The following is a 22,682-nucleotide window of genomic DNA, read 5'->3' on the forward strand; positions in this document are numbered from 1 at the left end:
AAAGGTTAAAAAAAAAACCCCAAACAACCAAACTTTATTATTTTGGAAATACAGTCTATCATAAAGTAAATATTTTAAATGTCTAATATTAAACAATGGTAAAGAGGACTTTGTGGAGATGAAATGAGCATCATCGGGGGGTTGATAAACTGTCTCTCAATACTGCTAGGACCCGGGTAGCTGCTGTCGGGGACTAACAGCGCACAGCGTATTTGGTGCAGTGTCGATTTTTTTGGTAGAATATACTTATTCGCTGTCATAGCAGAAGAAGCAACTAGCTGACATTTCACGGGGCAGTGTCCCAAGAATAATCCTGAGGCAAGAGCGACTCCACCGTCAGACGAGACCCTGGTGGGAGGCGCAGCTGGGTGCCCCGCAGAGCTGCAGGTGTGTCGAGTTGCCCCGCTTGAGACCTTCTGGCAGCTTTTTCTTTTCCATCAGCAGCCTCGCCGTTTACAAATGCTTCTTCTTTTTTATTGCCTCTGCCCTGACGGCCAAGCTCTTGGCACAGATGGTCAGGACCACGATGAGGACTCCGACCAGGAACGTAACGAGAGGCCAGAGGAAGCAGTGCAAGAGGACGGTCTCATCGTGGGTGCGCTTCAGCATCACATCATCTGGCCTGCCAAGAGGAGGAACAGAAGAGGGAGAAAATATAAATCAACTCGGCATCATCAATTTATCATAAGTGGAAAGCATCTGCCATGGAAACAATAAAGGTGTTTTATTTGCAACAGTGTTAGAAAATGATTAAGTGGACCCGTTTCATTCACTGCTTTCGTTTGCCCATCTAGCGCCAGCACTCGTGGCAGGCTGCGGGGGCTTTCCACTTGCAGTGTTTACAGGCTAACAAGTTCATTCAGATAAAAAAAAAAATATATAAAAAGCATTGGTACTTTAGGTCTTCCATGGGTCACGGTCATCACAAACAGCCGTGAGAGATATAATATCACACCGTGGATTGAAAAACGGCTCCAGCAAAAACGTAACACCAGGCGGCAGTTATACGTATCTCCTGCAAACGGCATCGGACACTGCGCAGAGCTTGAAGTGCAATTAAAGCTTCCCTTTTAGCTTTGAGCCCTGACGTGTCCACGGGGCTACGTGGAGGCTCCTGACGAAGCCCTGGCTGGGGTCTGGGTCTGGATGGGGAGCCAGTCCCCGTCCTCAGCCCTGCACCGCTGGGCTCCCAGGCTATCCCAGCCGCACCGGCGGGCAGGGGTCTGCACACAACCTGCCCCCGGGAGGGATTCCGCCTGGCCCCGGGGTGCCGCAGGCTCTCGACTCAGCTTCTTCTCAGCAGAGGCTAGCTCAGCAGTAAGCTGCGATTTGGTACTGCAAACACCGGCTGCTCGGTGGACTTGAGCACGCTGCTGCGGGGGCACTTTGGGGAGCCTCCCCTGAAGATCTGCCCCCCCCCCCCCCGTGCCTCTGCCAACAGCATCTAACACGGTCACGGTTGGGGCTGTGACGGATTTATGCATTTCCAAAGGGAAACAGAGAGAGGAAGAGAATAGCAGGGAGGAGGCATCTCAAGAGGCTTGGAAATTCAGCCGTGCCACGTGTCTGAAAGCTCAGGTGTCCGTCTGCCATTTCCAAGCCTGGGAAGTTGGTTGGGAAATCTGATGGCAGGTTTTCCTCAGCTCTGGCTCTTTCTGCTCTCCCTGCAGTTTAAAAGAGTTATTAAATCAGTCTCGTGGCATTTGCACTTCGCTGCTGCTTTCCCATCTACAGCCAGAGACACGCGGTCTGCTGGGAAACTATTTGCAAAGGAAGGAAACAGCACTTTCTCTAATTAGGAAAAAATATATATAGTCTTGACTCATATTTGTCCTCACTTACAATGAACACTGCCACCCCACACTGATTTGTCAATGCTACCCAACGCTCCTTGGGGCAACAAACCTCACAGCCTAAAATCCTGGCAACCCAGGCTCATCCAGCCGGGGTCTGGGAATTGAGCTCCCCTAACGCGGCTGCACGTGGGAACAGATACCTGTGCGACGGCTGCGCTGTCCCTACGCCAACAGCTTCGTCCTGATCAGAAAGCAGCGCTAAGAAAACATTCCTGGTAGGGAAAGCAAGCAGAAACACTTTTTCCTTCACCAAGAAGTTGATTAACGGAGATACCTGCAAATCTACAGGGTTTTGTCCATCCGTAAGGAGTCAGTGGAGCCAGACTGCCAGGCTACACCTGATCCCTGATTTAATTGCACCCGCATTTACATTTGGGGGTCTCTCCCCCAAAACTGCTGTCTGGAGGTTCCTCTGCACCAAATACCAGCCTGCAAGTCCCCAAGGCTGGCACCGCGCACCTCTATTTGTGTAGTAAGCAGCAGAATAAGATTCTGATTATGAGTGGCTCAGCTATATAAAAGTTGAAACTCAGCAACATAAAAAATGATCAAAAGAAACCCAGGTGTATTCAATAGTGGAACACGTGAAGTCTGCTTAACTCAAATCCTCCAGACACATAATCAGGCACATGTGGAGACCATAAATTGAATAAAATAATATTAACTTTATGGGCACAAACTCACCAGCCTGTGCCATATAAATGACAGCACCCGAATGGAAAAATCCTTTCACAGCGGGTATAATACTCCTTCCCTCATATTTACTGTATCATCATCTGTGAATAACAGAGTGCTAATTGGCAAGGAGGCCATAAGTAGGCAGCATTCGATCCTCACAGCTCTCAGCTTACAAGCGACATCGAATTTTAAGTGTTTTTTTTTTAAAGCGGATACTAATCAAAGTGTTCAAAAATAAGGGGCAAGCAAACAAACTAGAAAATTGGATTCAGTTAAAGAAAAGAAAGTGTGACTGGGGAGAGTGAGATAGTCTTTTGACTGAACCTTAGATATTTTGGAAAACATCTGTACCAAAGGTAGCAGCGATGGATGCCAAACACTCATTATAGGTGTGACTGTAACTCTTGCAACTTAGTAATTTAAAAGAGTTTCCCTTTTGGAAAAAAGTCAAAGACTTAGAGAGGCCTTTAATGAAGCCTCGGGATGAGGTTTGGGTTCAGATGGATATTATTGCTATTCTTAGCTACAGCCAGAGTCCCTGTGCAATCCCTGCATGGCAGAAGGTGCACAGCAATTCACTGTCAACTGCTCACAGCGTCTCTTTGGACAATGCATCAAGTCATGACTGGGTCCCCCAAAAGTACGTCATTAAATGACTATTGGCACCACATTTAAGACATTAAATGCCCTTCTTTAGTCAAGGGGAGGGAGAAGCACTCCTGGAGGGGGACCCGGCGCACAGGAGAGCTCAAGGGTTGTAGCCTCTCGGCACTGACTCTTGGCGTCAAAAAATGGTGGGACACATCTGAGCCTTCCTCCTACTTGGTTTGATCTGCGTGGTTATTCTGGAAGAGCTACCGTGCTTTCAGCTGCACTTTATCTTAGCCCAACTTAACTTTCCAGTGCAGATAAGCACCGCCGGACCCCAGGAGTGAATGAGAAAAGCTGATAAAGGCAGACAGCACTGCCGGCAGATAGACCGCGCGCTCCTGAATGGCAGCGTCCTGGTTATCCGCCTGTAACAGCCCACGGAAACATATCGAGATCAACCTTGGCAGCGTATATAAAGCCCTTTCTTTGTGTCCGTACGATTCCCTCCCTCTCCCGCCAGGACCAGCTCCTCTTTCCCGCGTCTGCTGGCCGGCGCGGAGATGCCGCGGGGCGCGGGGGAGAGCACTGGGGAGCCTGGGGCGGCGGGAGGAGGCGGCGGAGGATGGGAGCCTGGGCTCGGCCGTTGAGGAGCCCTTCCCTGCAGATCCGTCACCGGAGCTGACAGCAGCTATGGAAAGCGCTCTGGAAAACACCTTAGAGGGGGTAATGGCAGCGGAGGGTCCCACTGAGACGCAGCTTTCACAGCGGAGGGAAATACCTGAAGAGGGATTATTGAAAAAGAAAATGTTTGCTTTTTTCCTTTATAAGATAACTCCTTTTACCTCTGCTTTTTGGTGCTGAGATTGCAGTCAACGGCAAATAACAGCTTCCAAAAGGAGGAGGGAAAAATCAGCCCTGCTGCACCCTCACAACCCCCGAGCCCACCACCCTGCTGCCGTAGCCCACCGGCAGAAAGCCCACGCGGCCGAGTTGCCCCACGTGACCTGAGAAGGACCATCCAAGCAGAGGAGAACACCCCTGACCGGGAAAAACACCCCAGCGGCACGTGGGTTATACTGGACTTGCAAATCCACGGCCAGAGCGGTCCGAGGAGCGGGGGCCGGGCAGCCAGCCGTCCCCCGTGCAGGACCGCCGCAGCCCGCAGAAGATGCACAGAGGTAACCCCAGGGGCTTGGGGGGGGGTCACGGTGGCCCCACGCGCTGTGCCCCGCAAAAACGAGGTAACTGGGCTCATCCCCACGTTTTCTTTTGCTCCTTGGAAAGAGGGGGACGGTGGCACGAGGTGGGTGGCTTGCAAAGCCGGACTTGCAAGTCCTGGCTCAGCAGCCAGGGACTGGCATGGTGGGCAGTGTGAGTGAGAGCCTGGGGGGCTGCCTGCCTAAAAACCTGAAGAATAAACGCGTTTGTGTTTGTTTTCAGGTGATCCGTACCAGGCTAAAAAAAATTAGGTATTTCATGTGAGATCTGTAAGGTCCAAAACAAAAGACTGGGGAAAAATTAGGAGATAAAGGGAGTTAGAATCAGAATTAATCAGATGAATTAAACATAGCAAACTCACTAGTGATTAATTAACAGGTTAGCCCACAGCAGCTGGATTTCACTTCTGCCGGGCTGTTTCTTATCCTCAGGTGGCAGCATCAGTTTTGGGGAAGAGCTATCCTCCACCTCCCGAAGAAAAATGAATTCTCGGGCAGAGCAGAACGGCCACCCCCCCACTGGCGAGCCCCCGAAGGAACTGGCGAGGCGCGCGGGGCAGCTGTCCTCTGACACCTCAGTCTGCAGAGTGCTTGGGGACATCCCGGGAACAACTCCTAAGCCGTCCTGCAACCAACCCTGAGGGATAAAGAACAAAATGCGCGTGTAGAGGAGCCAGCCAGGACCGCAGAAGCCCTGCTTGGCCCGCGGGACGCAGCCATGCTGCAGCATCCTGCTCGGGGCTGAGCTTGTTACCGGGGTGCTGCATCAGCCCCTCCTCAAGGATCAGCGCGAGCTGGATCCGTCCTGGCACAAAAACCTTTGGCTTTTGCTCCAAGGCTTACACAGCGATTAATACAAGAGAGCCGCCCCGCGTGTTTGTGATGGGTTGACCCTGGCTGGTTGCCAGGTGCCCACCAAAGCCGTTCTATCACTCCCCCTCCTCAACTGGACAGGGGAGAGAAAATATAACAAAGAGCTTGTGGGTCGAGATAAGGACAGGAGAGATCACTCACCACTTACCGTCACGGGCAAAACAGACTGAGCTTGGGGAAATTAACTCACTTTATTACAAATCAACCAGAGCAGAGTAATGAGAAATAAAATCAAATCTCAGAACACCTTCCCTCCACCCCTCCCTTCTTCCCGGGCACAACTTCACTCCCGGATTCTCTACCAACCCCCCCCAGCGGCACAGGGGGACGGGGAATGGGGTTTACGGTCAGTTCATCACACATTGTTTTCTGCCGCTTCATCCTCCTCGGGGGAGGACTCATCACACTCTTCCCCAGCTCCAGCGTGGGGTCCCACCCACGGGAGACAGTCCTCCACAAACTTCTCCAACGTGGGCCCTTCCCATGGGCTGCAGTTCTTCACGAACTGCTCCAGCGTGGGTCCTTTCCACGGTGTGCAGTCCTTCAGGAGCACACTGCTCCAGCGTGGGTCCCCAACGGGGTCACAAGTCCTGCCAGAAAACCTGCTCCGTGGGCTCCTCTCTCCACAGATCCGCAGGTCCTGCCAGGAGCCTGCTCCAGCGTGGGCTTCCCACGGGGTCACAGCCGCCTTCGGGAACCCACCTGCTCCGGCGTGGGGTCCTCCACGGGCTACAGGTGGAGATCTGCTCCACCGTGGACCTCCCTGGGCTGCAGGGGGACAGCCTGCCTCACCATGGTCTTCATCACCACGGGCTGCAGGGGAATCTCTGCTCCGGCGCCTGGAGCATCTCCTCCCCCTCCTTCTGCACTGACCTTGGTGTCCGCAGAGTTGTTTCTCTTACACGTTCTCACTCCTCTCTCCGGCTGCCGAATACCGCCTGTCCCAACTTTTTCCTTCTTAAAAATGTTATCCCAGAGGCGTTACCACTATCACTGATGGGCTCGGCCTTGGCCAGCGGTGGGTCCGTCTCAGAGCCGGCTGGTATTGGCTCTGTCGGACACAGGGGAAGCTTCCAGCAACTTCTTACAGAAGCCACCCCTGTAACCCCCCCCGCTACCAAAACCTTGCCACACAACCAATACAGTGTTTTGAATCAGAAATACGCACGCAGAGATAGCTGTCCTGCCACGCACAGACCGAGAGTGTCACCAAGAGAGCAAAGTCAGAAACCAGACACCCTGTGGGACCTGCAGGAGAACGAGCCTTTAGGTGGTTCTCACCTGCCCATGGAACAGGAGCTCACGGCAGCAGGAAAATACTGCAGCCGCCCGGGAACACTAGAGACAGGGCAAAGGAGCAGAAAATTTTAGCTGAAATCTCTGGATTAAACCGAGAGGATGGTGGCAGGAGGAAGAGAGAAAGATGTATTTAACAGGCAAGCAGCAAAAAGAAGAGAAGAGAGAGGGCTGTACTTCCACAGCAAACAACCCCTCTCCTCGGGAAGAAAAATAAACAGCTATCAGGACACCCGAAGCAGGGTAACATAACTGGGTTTTGCATGGCAAGGTCAGCATGTATCGAAACTGCAGTTTTGACTTTTTCTTGCTACTTTTGTAGAGGTGACCTGCCTATTCCCAGAGTGTGAAGGCTTCTTGTTTGGCTTGGAAACAGAAAAGGGAAGGTGTCCCCATCTCCAGGGAAAACCCTCTCACAACAAGGATGCGGCTTTGCTGGAGCACCCCCAGCATCACTCCCCTGGTGCTGAGGCAGCGACGCCAAACCCAAAGGAGGTATGTCATGCCTGGAAATGTGGGGGTTTTCCCTGTGAAAATCAGGAGGCAAAATTAAAGATTTTGCCTTGTCCCTGCAAGTATAGTGCATTTGATAAACCCATCTTTGCTCTGTGACTTCCATCTAATAATAATAATCAGTTCAAAGATGTTGACCAGAGGGGTTGCACACGTTGCCCCTAAGCTCAGTTATGGACCATCTCTCATTTCTAGCCATGCTGCCATTTAGCTCCCCAGTAAATGCAAAGCCTCCCGAGGGGATGCACCCAACCTCCTAACACCAGTTATCAGTGGACAAAACAGTGGCAGGGGCAAGAGAGAGACCTAGTGGGACAAAAGGGGGAAAAAACGCCTGAATACTCGATGCTCAGGCATCCAGACCTGGTTCTGCTGCAAACAGCGACGGCCGCTGTGCAGCACCACCGCCACTGCCCGGCAGCAGCCCCAGGGTGAAAGAATGAGCAAACTAAAAAAAAGCTCTAAAGAAGTCTCTACCTTAACTCTGAAAACACACCTTTCCCTTTCACTGAACAGACAAGGAAGGAGGAATTTTGTTTTCGTTGCTAAAAGGTGAGACCAGTACCTATTTTTAGCAGGACTTTGAGCTCAGGGCTGGAGCCTCGCGGGGCTTTGACCAGGGGTAACTGGATTAGTTGTTGCATTATGCAACACAGCCCTGTTAGGCGCTGCCAAGCAGTTCAGACAGACACAGGATAAAGCGGAGCCTTCGGAGCAACGACTGAACACGATAGGAAAAATTGCAGTGCAGGGGTTACCAGAAAGTCATGCAGGACCAAAAAGTTACAGGCACGTCAACATTTCAGTCATCACTTAGGCACCACACCATGCAATTTGTGTCACACAGCGGAAGCTGACAGAGGCGGGGGCATGGGATGGGGAAACCTTACAAATATTTTTTTTATTCAAACAATCTGGATTTAAAGATGTTTGCAATCTGCATACGCTTATTTTGCCCACAATTATTCACATCCCTTCCCTGTGACAAGCACTCATCAGTATTTTTTTCCCTTGTTGTTGCAAGACACAGAGCTCCTCAGCTGGACGGCTGCACGCAGGGGCAGGGCTATGTCTTACTGACAGCAAAGTCCTTTCCCTCTTGGGGCTGAGCACTGCTCCACAGGTGATACAGGAAAAGAAAGGATGCAAAATAGCAACACTGTCTTCTGACTGTAGGGAATTTACTTAGAAAGCTTTGTGAAGTACCAGAGCAAACCGAGATTCCTGTTCCACCATTTATGAATGAGCAGCTCTACTACCTGAGCGCCCTTGGCTTCTGCAGATAATTATTCCCAGATAAATGGCCTGCAGGGTGCCCCAACACTGTACAGGTGGTTGCTAATCACTAGACAGTGTTTGCTCTTCATATCTCAGGTGGATTTGTGTACGGCATCCTGCAGCAAACACAGAAAAGTTTAAAGCCTGGGTGGCTCATCTGCTGCGCTGCGGCAAAGGAACTGCAGAGCGTTCTCGCCATACCGTTCAAACCCAGAGTTAAAAAGCAATAATGGCACATAAATGAGTCCCTAATAAGAAATGACTTGACATATGTTTCTCTGCCTGTCTCTGCATGGCATGAGACCGAGGGGTCTGAGCTGGTGGAGGTCTTGGTTTCTCTCTTTTTGTTCTTGTTGATGGTGTGGATGCCCCATCCTCAAGGCCAGGCTGGATGGGGCTTTGAGCAACCTGGTCTAGTGGAAGGTGTCCCTGCCCATGGCAGGGGGGTGGGAACTAGGTGGTCTTTAAGGTCCCTTCCAACCCAAACCAGTCTATGATTCTATGAGTCTATGTCAATGAGACCTGGAAGGTGAAGAAATAAAGGGACGGGGTCTGCCCCATGCCACCCATTCCTGCAGACCTCCCGCTTTAGGGCATGCAGGTGTGACCCTTGTTTGCATGTGCTCTGCTTCTCACCCCTTTTGTATAACTTTGAGCTGTACAAATGGCATCACTTTCTTCTTTTCAAAGCAGCCTATTGAAATGTGCCCCACAAAACTGAACGGAGGTGTTACCTAACTGCGTTCTGCATGCAGCAACAATTCTGAGAATGAGGCTAAACTAAGTTTGATGAAGAGGAGACGATGTTCATTCGTTGCCTAGATATTTACCTAGAATTTTATTCTGCTGTTTCAAAAGAGAGAGTATTAATATTGCAAATACTACTCTCTCTAAGGAACCTACCACTATAGTCTCTATGTTTGGTACAGACAGACACAGAAGAGTTAGCTCATCCACACAGTCAAAAAAATACTGACTGAAAATATGAGCACTTCTATTTTGAAGTGCACAGATTTTTCCCTCAGTTTGTATGGGTTTTTACTGCTTCACAAGCTGTTTAGTCATCATAGCTCTAAAAGTATACCTAAGCAAGCACATTCCTAGTCAGCAAAACTTATGTCTCAAAGCTCATTCCTATCTCCAGAAGAAAATAGATGGTGTACACATTTCAGCTTAGACTATCTTCAGATGTCTCTGGCAGCAAGCCTCTCTTCTGCTGTACATAAATTGTTGTATGATCAGCAAAAGGCAGCGTTTCAAGGCAGCCGTTGCATTTGGCAAGAACATTTAACAGTATGGGATGCAGCAACTGTAAGGAAAAAACCCTGCCTGAGTGCTGCACAATTCCTCGGTGTCAACCTACTTAAATGACAGACCCTAGGCAGTATGTAGCCTCAGAAAAATTTTGCCTTTGCTTCACCTGCAGATGTGATGTGAGAACCAGCTCCCCTGGCTCTGGACACCTACCATCTGGGTGCCTGCACCCGAGCAGATCACCCTCGGCTCCTTTATGGGAGAGAAATAAACATCTCTGGGCAGCCGGCCTATATTAGGCATTTATTCAGGGGTAAGATGAAAGGCTCCCATTTCTTTCCACTGACTATAAAAGCTAACTTCCACAGCACCCTGCCCACACCAGCTCAGGTGAATCCTAGCCACGACACCTTCTGCAGAAGATCCCATGTTTCTAACTCTCCTGCTCACTCAGGCAGCGGCTGCTGCAGGTCCCAGGTCTCGGCAGCACCTCCCTGCCCAGAGAAGCCAAAATCATCACTCGGCTCCTGGTTTGCAGACACAAGCATTGGCGCTTTGTGAACCAAAGCAGCTCCCAAGAAGGTCCCTGCCAGGCCTGATGTCACCGCACCGGGTGCCATAAGTTTTAACCTCTGCACCCTGTAGACGGTGCTTCTTTCCCCGCTATAAGAAACGACGAGTTTGTGCTACAAAGCATGGGTGGTTTCCCTCTGCAAAGAGTTAACCAGGGACAACGGACTGTCATCCTGGGCACGCCGACTGGGTCTGTGGTCTCTCCCGGGAGGGGACAACAATCACAGCCAGCCCCGGACAGACCCGAAGCCCTCAAGGCACGCAGCGGGCCACCCACAGAAGAGTTGGGCGTCTCTCTGCCTGCCACCCTGCCCCAGCAATCTGTTCCTTCAAGGTCCTTGCACACACTGGCATCTATTTTCCTCCTGTGCGTCTTAATAAACTTAAACATCTGATGCCAACGCTCCCACACGGAGCCCTGAATTGCACCAGCAAGCACCGAGCTATTCCCACCTAGGTCTCCCTTGTCTGTTTATCTTCCAGGTGCTGGTGGAGTAGGACCAACCTCCTCCTTTAGTCCCTGATGTGGCAGATATTTATTTAAAAGTGCTTAACTTAGCAACCAAGAACAGTAACCCCAGCTGTACCAGAAGTACTCATGCTGATCAAATTAAGCAAGTGTCATATGCCCCCAGAATTGGAGTCTAAACCCCATAAAACATTGGTTGATCTGGAGATTTTAAATATTCTCTTTCCACCTCCCTGTCCACATGGACCTATCATCCCAACCATTGCTGTTCGCCCAAGTCCTCCCAGCGAGCCTGCACACTGCGGTAACAGCAAGTTGCTGCTGCCACATCACCTTTTATTTCCCGGCACATCATCATCATCATCAGAAACAGGCAAAAGGACTCCCTCCTCTTCCCATTTACTGGAGGAAGGAAACCACACGTCATCCTTATACACATGTAAGTCACATCGATGTCGGTAGTAAAAGTAAGAAATGAGACAGAAGAGGAGACGCTTTAAGTGACAGCTTTCTACTCTGCAAGCATGTATGAAAACTGGCAGTTCTGTGAACATTTATCACATGTATCTGATTCGTTAATCCTCTATGAACACAACTCCTGAGTTGGTTTGTACTATTTACTGATCTCCCCTTTTCTTCCAGCCCCTCATGAACACAGTAGGATTTTTCTTCCACGGAGGGCAGGAACATTAATATCCAAGCCAGAAATTTGCCACCTGTGTGTTAAAAGCCAAGATGCTTTTTGCCATAAAATGACATGTTTTAAGGGAAACATTCCTCAGAGTTTTATATTTTTTACTTCAAGAGGTAAAACCGCTTCTTCTCTTTCTATGTAGCTTTTCATCAGTAGAGTTGTCTTGCAAAAAGTTCTGCACTAAACTCTGTGTGATAAACCACATCACTACACGGGGGGAGGTGTATATACATATGCATGCATTTATATATATTTTCAAACAGAACCAATCAACAGCTGTTAAACAGATGCATAAGCACTTCTGCCTACGCAAATATAGATTACTCACCTCAAGTGCTGGTTAAAATAGCATGTAAATGGTTGCGAACCCACTTTCTCTTTCCAGTATTTCTGCTTGTACGTGACGTTCTCAGAGTTCTCCTGATCGTCTCTCGCGCAGGGCGGGATGTACGAACACTGCCAACACACATTGCAAAACAGAGTTACTTCTGTGCTTGAGAATGCAGGGCATCACTTTCTCTGCATTTTCCTCATAATACCAGTGTGACTGAAATGGACAAAGAATAGTAAGTACAAGCTCCAAAGAAACAAAAAAAGAAAAGTTAGCCGTACTTCGCTGCAATTGCTAGTTACGCTGTGCAGGTACTGGAAAAGAAGATGCCAGCATTCAGAAATAAAATAAAGGCTTTATCACATTTTTTTCCATTATCAAACCAACCCGCCACATAACACCTTGGGTTTTTGCATGATGAATGGAAAAATGATCGTTTCATTTTGATGTATTCTTAGCCAGCTGCATGGATTGGATTTGAATTACTTCCTATTTTCAGTGAGGCATGTAATCACAAGTTTTGTTTAGCACCATGTTAATAACCAAAATATCCCAGCAAGCTATCCCAGATGATGTGTTATCTGATATCTGGCTGATATCTGTTGGCAAAAGACAGGTATTCTTCCACTGTTACAACACGGGGAAACAAGCACAGAAAGTTCAAAGCCCCGCTTTGGCGGAAAGGTTCAGCATCTGCTTCTGCTGTATAGAAGTCAACAAGAGTTGAGCGTGCAGCTGAGCTATCTGCAGATCTCGCCCTCAGACATCTGCTTCAAAGCCCAAAGAGATCAAGGGCGAGTCCCTCCCCCAGCTCGGTGCACTTGGGACCGGGCTTTCCCAGGCTCCGCTCGGGGTCACACGTAACACACATACCTTGTTTGCAAGTCTCGCCTTTGACACAGCACCCTTCCCTCCCAGCCACGGGGAGTTAAACACGAAAAAACAAGTAGCCCACTGAATCCAAGGCTGGCGGTATCCGGATCTCAGTGTCCAAGCACATTCCCTCCTATTGTTACCAGGCATCCATACGGGAGACCGTTACAGGAGATGTTGAACCAAACTGAGTAACACAGCTTAACTGATCCTAGGATAACATAAAGGCTTTTCACCCTGGAGGATGCACAGACAGCAAGGCTCCAGGAGCACACACAGATTTTTAATTCCTTTAAAATTGGGAGCTGCAAGCAGAAAACAGGGACTCTGAAGGTAGCTAAAAAGCCTCCTACTTCGGTAGGATGAGGAAGCAGGAGGTGCAGGGTGCGGGAAACCCCTAAAGGGATTCCCACATATGTTCACAACGTGAGTTTCTTCACAGTATCCTGAAGGCAATAACAACAAGGAGAGAGATACCCTCTCTAACCTGAAAATAAAGATCACCATGACCCACTGTGCCTAGCGAGTGCTTCCTCTCCCTCCCCACCCGGGGAGGTTCCACAGGGGTCCACCGTGCCCCCCGCCGCACGCTATACCCAAGCTCCACAGACCTACACGTCCATCTCCACCATACAACAGCTTGGATCTTTGCCATTCCAGGGGAATGGGAGAAATCTCAGGATTTTATTGGCCTGATGATGTAAAACCTGACCGCTTCTGTCAGCGCTTACAATTGCTGCCTGTAGCTTCCGTGCTTCAGACTGGAAGAATCTGCAAGGTCTTGCTTGTTGCTTCCAAGCTGAAACTTTCCTTTTTCACGTGCAAGGGCCCCCGTTTTCACATGGGCCCACGTCTGGTTGCCACGGCCCAGAGCTCCCTTTAGATCCCTGGTCAGATGACCCTAAACAAGAATTGTTCCACTGCTGACGATGAAGGACAGAAACGAGCAGCAACACCCCTGTGCTTCAGAAACCAGAATGCAGGATTTATCACACGCAATTATTTCCATCTTAGATAATATTCCTTGGCCGGCAATGGTTTTGGTTTGGTTGTGTACTTTGGAAGCATCAACGACACTCCTCTTTCCTCCACTCTCCCAGTGCACAAACACATCTGTGCAGCAGCTGGACGGAGTCAGCAGATTCGGGACGAAGATACCTGAGGGCAATGCTGGTTCTGCCCTGTCCCCCGACAGCCACCAACGTGCCGCACCGTCCCACCTGGGCCCCTCCTGGTGCTCCCAGCTCGGCCCCGGGTCCGGCACTCCCAACCCTCTCCACTCCGGTGTTTTTCTTCATGAAGCCTTGCAGGTCCTGCTGTGGGAACGGTACCATCATCCCACCCGTTGGACACCCACCGCCTACGTCTGACACTAATCTACACCCTGCTCCTCCCCAAGCCCCCAACTTTTAGGTACGCTCTTGCAATACGGGGATACAAGAGAGCAGAAGTAAACAGGCTTTACTCAGAGCCCCCCAAACCAGCCCCTAGTTAGCCAGCACACAAAATGCAGGACCAGGCAAAACAACTAGGTACCAATAGACATTCCTCTGCCTAAATTTCCTCAGTGATCTCGAAAACTTCTTTGTCTGTGGCACCAGCTCCAGTATGCAGCTTCTCTCTCTCCTCTGAAATGTTTGTTCCTTGTGGCTGAGCTTACTCCTGTCCTCTGCTATCAAAGTGTGATCGCCTCACCAGTCTTCTGCTGGCCAAAATTTCTCCAGGTCCTTCAGAGGCCTTCCACTTCCCCCAAATATTACTTGAATCCTTCACAAAGTTCACAACCTGGTGAACCATTGTTTATCTCCATCCTGAGTTTCAGGCTTAGAAACAACTGCAGAGATGATATCTTTTTCCCAAGAGATGTCCATCTGAACGGAGAAGTAGCAAGCTGTAGCAGTCTCCAAGAACAGCTCCGTCACAGAGGGCTTCAAAATTTTTGACATCAGTCCCCATGCTTTCAGCTCAGTATGAAGCTATTAAAAAAGGAGTTTTTCAGGGCAGGGATTTTGCTTGGTTTGGAAGATGTAAAGGGGCCCACAGACAGCTTCCCCAATCAACACGTCTGTCTTTCCCCATGCCAAGGCAAGACAGTGCACGGGAGTACCGCCGGTACCTACGGGAGGGACACCTGGAAGTTGGGGACAACAGTGAATGTGCTCTCCATAACCCAAACTTCACACCACTCTTCACACAAGTAATCCCAACGGCCACTCACAGAAAACAGGCTGGATTCATTTCCTTCTCTTCTTCTTTATCTTCGTGTGGAAAACACAAAGGAGACACCCAGGGGCTTGCCATAAATCTATGAGACCTCACTGCTTGAGCCTGTCGAGGATTAACAGCCTCGAAGAGAGGAGTGGTCCCCGCCCAAGGCAAAATCCTCATCACAGGAGTCTCAAGGGTCACGCTGAAACATCTCCTCAACACGATGAAGGCCCTGAGCCACAGTGAACGCCCAAGGTCCCACTCCAAGGTGGGCTTACCGCCTGCTGCACAAACGCCGGAGCTTGTTTGCCTCCCTGGGACGCTGGCACAGTTCCCACCAACCTGATGTTCATTTTGGCCCCTTCTGATCCATGTAGGTGGTGGACCTCTCTTTTCTCAGCCTCCCAAGTACACTTCTTGGGGACTTTGCTTGATCAGCTGTACCACCCTCCAAAGCACAGTCAGCAGGCGGATAAAAGGGAATCATAACCTGGCAACTTTCGCTGGCATGAGTTGGTGGATGAACCTGAAACGACCTCCCGCTTTGGCAACAGGCACTTTCTGAAAGGTTAATTCCACAGTCCTCCTCCACAAGACACGGCATGAAATCCTACCATCAAAACATAAACAAACGCCGAGTGTTTGAAAGCAAGCTAGGACGCCTTGTGCTCAACTGCAGCTCGCACAGCAACATCCATTTTCAGCGGAAGAGTCCCGCTCTATATTTCTTCGACCTTTTCTTCTTTAACAAGTTACAATGGAGTTGGAGAATAGACTTAAGATTAGACATTCAGAATAAATCTAATGGAGCGGAGGCCTTTTCAGCAGATCTATTGGTACACGGTGCCGTAATTGCACCTCCTACGCTATGTCATAGCAACGATAAAATTATTATGTAATTCAAATACGGTCTCAATTACACAGCTCAAAATCAGTATCAGGCTAATAATATTCCCCCTTCAATCAAAGCCAGTGTTTGGATAGATGACTCAGGATTCAATTCAGTAAAAATGTCAGGCAAGCAGCTGATATACCTTCACACCAAGGTTTTCTAAGATTTGTATCTGTGTTTGCTGCTGGATGCTCCCACTCTGGTGTCTCTGCAGATGCCTGGGAAGATTCCCGGTCCTTCTGAACACTTCACCAGAGCAGGTATTCTTCCATAGCACGGAGAAGGGACAGAGGCGTGAACTCTTGACCATGGTTCAGCTTCCAGGTTGCATTTCACACTTTTCAAAGACTAATTCTTGCCTAATTCAGCCACATTTTTATGAAAAAGCAGCCGGACTTGGTAGGTTCTGAGGGAAGCTCTCTCAAACCTGGAAGACACTGTCTACAAGATGAGACTAAGAAAGTCTCAAATGCAAACAGACTTAAGGGCCCAAAGCAGAAGCAAGTCAGCCCATCAGAAGACAAACCGATGGCACTAAGAAGCAACTCTCCAGCCTCAGTCTCCAAGCAACTTCTCGAGGACCATCCTCCTGGCTGCTGGTGAACTACAGGACACAGCACGTACCATCTGCTTGACGTGGCAGAGAGCCCCCACATCGTGTGCCGCCCAGGTTGGGAAGCTTGTGATGAAAGAAAGGAGTGGAAAGGACGCTCTAGATAAGTATCATTGCAAAAGTACAACGCACCACTAAAGCCAACAATTGCTGGCTCTTGATCTCCAAGCATATTGCGTTTGCGTGGCAAGGTTTTGGTAGTGGAGGGGGCTACAGGGATGGCTTCTGAGAGAAGCTGCTGGAAGCTTCCCCCACATCCGACAGAGCCCATGCCAGCTGGCTCCAAGATGGACCCACCGCTGGCCAAGGCCGAGCCCACCAGCAACAGCGGTAGTGCCTCTGGGAGAATGTATTTAAGAAGAGGGGGAAAAAAACCCTGTGCACCTGCAGCTGGAGAGAGGAGTGAGAACACGTGAGAGCCCCAGCCCTGCAGACCCCCAGGTCAGTGCAGAAGGAGGAGGAGATGCTCCAGGCGCCAGAGCAGAGATTCCCCTGCAGCCCGTGGTGAAGACCACGGTGAGGCAGGCTGTCCCCCTGCAGCCCAGGGAGGTCCACAGGGGAGCAGATCTCCACCTGCAGCCCGGGGAGGACCCCACGCCGGAGCAGGGGGATGCGCAAAGGAGGCTGGGACCCCATGGGAAGCCCACGCTGGAGCAGACTCCTCGCAGGACCTTTGGAGAGAGGAGCCCACGCTGGAGCAGGTTTACTGGCAGGACTTAGGACCCCACGGGGGACCCACGCTGGAGCAGGCTGTGCCTGAAGGACTGCAGCCCGGGGGAGGGACACACGCTGGAGCAGTTCGTGAAGGACTGTCTCCTGTGGGAGGGACCCCACGCTGGAGCAGGGGACAAGTGAGGAGTCCTCCCCCCGAGGAGGAAGGAGCGGCAGAGACAAGGTGTGAGGAACCGACCCCAGCCCCATTCCCCGTCCCCCTGTGCTGCTGGGGGGAGGAGGGAGAGAAAATCAGGAGTGGAGTTGAGCCTGGGAAGAAAGGAGGGGTGGGGGGAAGGTGTTTTAAGATTTAGTTTTATTTCTCATTATCCTACTTTGATTTGACTGGTAGTAAATTAAATTAATTTTTCCCCCAGTTGGGTCTGTTTTGCCCATGACAGTAATCGGTGAGTGATCTCTCCCTGTCCTTATCTTGAATCATGAGCTTTTTCTTATATTTTCTCTCCCTTGTCCAACTGAGGAGGGGAGGGATAGAGTGGCTTTGGTGGGCACCTGGGGCATGCAGCCAGGGTCAATCCACCAACCAAGCAGCGTATGAGCTTCTCCTAACTTTGTGTGTGAGCATCCCTGCGCGTTACTGGGTTATCTTCATGGCCCCGAAGGGAGGAAGCGCTGCCACAACCATCCCGCGGTGGCAGGAGATGAGCGGGGGGACTCGCTCCTTTAGTACAAAAAAATGCCCCCCTCCCAGCTGACTGTACGGAGGGAGCTGGAGCTGAGCATCACGTCTGGCTCTCACCTGCATCCGTCAGCACAGACAAACCCACCGGGAGTGACCAAACCCAGAAGCCCTCACAGAGGCTCGAGGCAGCGAGGGTCGCCCCAGGCGAGACGGGAGGGCGGCCGGGTTTGTCTGCGGCACCCGGGGCTGCTTCCAGAGGAACTGCTAGACAGCATCTGCAGAGTTTGCCCGTCACAGGCACCAGCCCGAGCACAGATCTGACGTGTCACCAGACGCACCAGACTCTCCCAAAATTATTGTAGGGTTGGGCCTATTTTGGTATTAAACCTTCTCTGTCGTGGGTCATATTTAAGAGAGTCCGAAAACCAAACCCAATTCTGTTTGCAAGCGCACAGACAAGATAACTGTACATCATCCCCTCAGGCGGAGCGGTGACAGAAGAAGCGCGAGAGGAGCACGCACGGATGCGGAGCGCGGGCCAGGAGCGGCGGCTGCCTGCTCTGCACCCCTGCCCGGGGACCGGGACGGGCAGAACCGCGTCCCGCCGCGCAGCGGCGAACATCAGGCTCACCAGCCTAAAAGTTTCTTCAACAAAACGGCGGGCAAGTTCTTCCGGCCCCACGCTTAACTTTAAGCATAGAAAGGGAACAGTCTAAAAAGCCAGAAAGCAGATCTTTTAGCAGGTGACATACTCTCCTGTCATTTTACCTGACCAAATCTCCAGCCTGGCCCCCGCGCTGGCTCGATGCGCCGCCGGCGCACTCGATGGCCAGAACGATAGCGACAAATTGACTTTAGAATTAATCCCCCTTAAGCCTTATCTCAGAGATTATTATTGCTATCAAGGCAGCTGAAGAAAGGCTACCGTCACTCTGCTGAAATTTCTTCCTCTGAGACAACAGTTAAAGAAAAAAAAAGAAAAGAAAAAAAAGTAAATCCACAAATCACTCAGACTGAACATGAATGTAATCGTGCCTGGTGCTTTATATATACATTTCTGGATTAACTCTGACCCAGCTATATAATCTTTTAAGAGCTAAAATGAATCCCGGGCTGGACAATGGTGTGATTATCTTAGGAAGCAAGAGAGAGAAAAAAAAAAAAGATTTCTTTTTCCTGCAGCTAGACCTCGCTAGAACAGACCGATTCATAGCTGCCCATATGTTTATACGCCAGCCCACTCTACTACGGAAAGTAGAATATTTTTAGTCCGATACACTGGGGATTTTGGGGGTGGAGTGAAGCTGCCAACTGATTCAGTGTTGTTATGTGTTGCGAGGAACCTGAACTACGCCTTTTCTGCACTATTGATTTACCAGGAAGAGTCGCTACCCCACACAGAGAAGCAGCTGAACAGAATGTAAAATTTAAAGACTGTTCAAAACAAAATTGGTCCGTTTTTTTTTCCTTCTAGTTAGATGGAACTGATTAGCGTGTTGTGTGTCTAATTGCATGAACACAAGTGAGTATGCTGCAAGAAGGTGATGGAAATGGGAAGGGTTAATGGCTTCTTAAGCGTTCATTCATAAAGACATACTGGACCCCAAGTATTAAATCCAGCAGATTCCTACTCTGTTGGTACGGCTAATCTATTTCAGCATAAAATCCTGAAAGCTTTTAAAGATGGTGAGACTTTAGGACAAAAATTAAAAGGAGAATATAACTGCTCAGCTACACAGACATTAAACTTGGGGAAAAAAGGGAAAACCAAAGCGACAGCTATACATACTTCATTCCTCTAAAAGCATATGGTTTCCTAATAAGACCGAAACAACTTTTCATCTTATTTTGTATTGGTTTTACGTAAGCTGCTTAAGGTAAGGAAAATAATCGGAGTGCATTTTTTTTTCTACGTTGTTTTCCACTTAGTTAAATTCAGTTACTACCAGAGAATGGAGACACATCAAAAAAATGCATCCTTTCTGCTTGGTCTCATCTGATAAATCAGATTCAGTCCTCAGCAACCAATATCCCAGGGTAAACAGCCCACACCTAGAGATGCAAGGTGCAAGCTAGAGAAAATGGGTAAAAGCACGCAAGCACAACGTGCTGCCAACACACAGCCCTCAGTTTCCTTATTAATTGTTAAATAAAATCAGGCTCTTGAGTGACAATTACAGGCATCGCTTCTGAAGGTCTGGGTGCCTCCCTGCAGAAATTGCAATCCTCCTTTTCCCACCAGACTTCCAGAAAGGCGGGAGAAGAGGGGAATCAAGAAAAAAAACCAGAAGAAACCACTCCGACTACTCAGAGAGGCGTTGCGGTCGCAGCCCAGTTTGAAAGCCTCTGCTGAAACTGAGGATGCTGCGAGAGCTGCTGAGCCCAGGCGTGCTGGTGGCATGGCTCACCACCCAGCTCCCAGTTCCCAGCTCCCAGCTCCCAGTTCCCATCCCTGCTGGAGACGGCCACAGCGGGGCCGTCGGGCCGTGCTCAGGGACAGCCACGCTGCAACCTCTGCAGCGACGCGGCATCTTCACCCCACGTCAAAAGAGCGTTTTACCAACTACCCCCAGCCCACGTGAAGATGGAGGGAGGTTTAGGGGAAGTCCTGGTGCTTGGACGGCTGGGTGCTCAGGGTGCACCTCTCCGTAACCACGGCCCTCTCCACGGGGAGCCTGGCAGCGGCATTCCCAGGGAAAGGTGAAGTTTGCAAAGCTCCCTCACAGGCCAACGTTTTGTCCACTTCGCCGTCAGGCACCGTCCAGCACTGCAGCTTCATCGCCCATCGCTTCTGAGCGGTGCCAACAATTTAATCCAAATCCTGTCAGACTCACCGCTTTGCTTCTTGCCCTGCTGATTTTTGTCCCGACCACCCTTCCGAGCCCACAAGCAGCCACAGAAAAAAAAGCAAACCCCTAAACCCCAAGCTTGCAACTTAATCCACCTTCCAAGGGACAGATCCACACCGGTGTAACTATGACTGCAGAGATGTGAGGTTGCACATCCCAAAACTGGACACGCAGGTCTGCTCCCCAGCCCCAGCACGCAGAGCCCTGCATCCTGCTTAGCACGGTCCTTGGCACTGCGCTACAGCCACATCTCGGGCGCTGAGCTGGAATTTGCTTCTCCAAATACACTCCCGATTTCAGGTTCCTTCGGGGAGAGGGTGGGGGGGGGGGATTCTGCCACATTTTTTATTTTCTGGAAGCTGCTTAAGAAAATCGCCTCCACACAGGCAGCATGCTGGCAAGGCGGTCTTTAGCCAGTGTGAAAAGAAAAAGGACAAAGCAGAATAACTGCCTTTAAAGAAAGAAAAAAAGCACAAGTCACGCATTGCCTTCAGACTCTCCTAGTTTGCTAGAAGATGCAACTTGAAAGACGCTTCCCTTCGGTCCGTTTTCATGCGGGAGATAGAGAAGTTTAAGAATGAAAACAGCACCGAGGAAACTTCTGTTTCAGCACAGCCCTCTCCCCAGCAGCCCCGGCAGCAGCATCTCCATTAAAATTCCTCCTTGTACTTCGGGGAGCTGCTCTGGGAAGCCCCTCACCCTCCGGGACAGGCAGCGCAACAACATCATCGGTCACCGTCGGGGCGGACAGACCTCCTCGCCGGCAGCGGGAGTTTCTCCCCGGTTTCCCACCGGCATTCCGGGGCTGCCGGCGGGGCAGAGCGGGGAGGATAATCTAGGGCTGGGGTTCTTTGGGAAAAAATATATACATATAGCGTGCGTGTATGTATATGATGTTGTACTATAGATATAGTCTTGTGCTACGCTGTGCGTAGTGTGTGTGTGTATATATGTGCTGTATGTATACACACGCCGTATATCCACACGCCATACGTATACGCAGACATACCGCGTATGGTATTTGCGTGTATATACTATATACACGCACTTTTTGCTGAGTAACAGCACCGGGGCGTTTTGGAGGGATGCTCCGCCACTTCGCCCACGGAGAAACCCTCGCGGAGGGCGGTTGCGGGGGACGCGGACCCCAACGGCGGGAGGCGATGAAACGGCACCCGGCACCGGGGGGGTGGTGGGATGGATTGGGGGGGGGGGGGGGGGAGGCTTTGCCCTGCGGGACCAAGCCCCGATTTGGGGAGCCGGGGGGGGGGGGGGGGGGATCTCACCTTGGGGTTGGTGCGGAGCTGTCGTTCGTCCTCATGGAGCAGAGCGGGGGCTGAGGAGCGGGAGGTACGGACCAGGACCTGGAGGCAGGGGTAGCGGGCTGTCCCTCGGCAGGCTGTCCCGCAGGAGAAGGTACAAAAAAACCGTTCCCCGAGCTGCCGCACCGCCAGCACCGTGCAATTAGCGGAGCTGCCGCCCCCCCGCTCCTGCAAAGCCGGCCGTAACCAGCAACAACCCAAACCCAAGAGGGACAACAACCCGGCGGCGATAAGGAGAAAACCCAACCGCATGCTCTTATCCTCCGCCTCGGTATATTCGGAAATCGCCCGGCTCCTCGCCATCGCCCGCCTGCCGCTGGCATTCGCCGCCGGGGAGTCGCTGCCATCGGCTAAAGCTTCCCCGCCTCCCTTCCCCGCCTCCTCCGGGGATGGGGGGGGGGGAGATAGGAGCGAGCATCCCCCCCTCTAATAAAAAAAAAAAAAAAATTAAAAAAATGCAAATGGCAACTCGGGTGACCTAATTCAGGTCCCTCCGGGGAGGCGGGGGTTGGAAGGGACAGCTTGCGAGGGGATTATCTAGCCTGGGAGATTTGCTGTGGGGAGGGCTAGTCCGGATTAATAGCGGGTATCGGGCAAGGTGCAATATTTTGGGGGGGTGGGGGGGCGGGGGGGGGCCGCAACGCGCCCTTTGGGCGCGTTGCGGCCCCCCCCCGCCCCCCCACCCCCCCCTTAAACCAACATGGGGTAGCAACCCCCAAAATCACTCTCAGTACCCCCCATGTGCCAAAATCTGCGAGGGCTCTACGCGTAGGCGTAGAGTCAGACCCGAAATTAAAAGAAATTAAATAGCTGGGAAGGAGGGAGCAGCTGCTCGTTTCACCTTGTTAACCGAGAAGGGAAATAACGGGAGTTATTCCGCCTCAACGTGACTTTCGGGGGGTGAGGGGTTAAGTGTTCTGCTCTGGCCAGCCCCAAATCCACCATCTG

At 50.9% G+C, this 22,682-nt stretch overlaps 1 protein-coding gene across 1 annotated transcript; it reads right to left on the reverse strand.

Annotated features, from left to right (window-relative positions):
- Positions 1-189: 189 nt before the first annotated feature.
- On the reverse strand, positions 190-22,230 carry KCNMB4 (potassium calcium-activated channel subfamily M regulatory beta subunit 4). The gene is made up of 3 exons (XM_030003122.2): positions 21,699-22,230; positions 11,621-11,748; positions 190-622 (listed from the first exon to the last, which is right to left on the reverse strand). Exons 1-3 carry the CDS (start codon positions 22,035-22,037, stop codon positions 454-456), a joined length of 636 nt encoding a protein of 211 aa, XP_029858982.1. The 5' UTR covers positions 22,038-22,230; the 3' UTR covers positions 190-453.
- Positions 22,231-22,682: the final 452 nt, after the last annotated feature.

This window comes from Aquila chrysaetos, chromosome 26 (genome assembly GCF_900496995.4).
Source record: "Aquila chrysaetos chrysaetos chromosome 26, bAquChr1.4, whole genome shotgun sequence".
NCBI lineage: Eukaryota > Metazoa > Chordata > Aves > Accipitriformes > Accipitridae > Aquila > Aquila chrysaetos.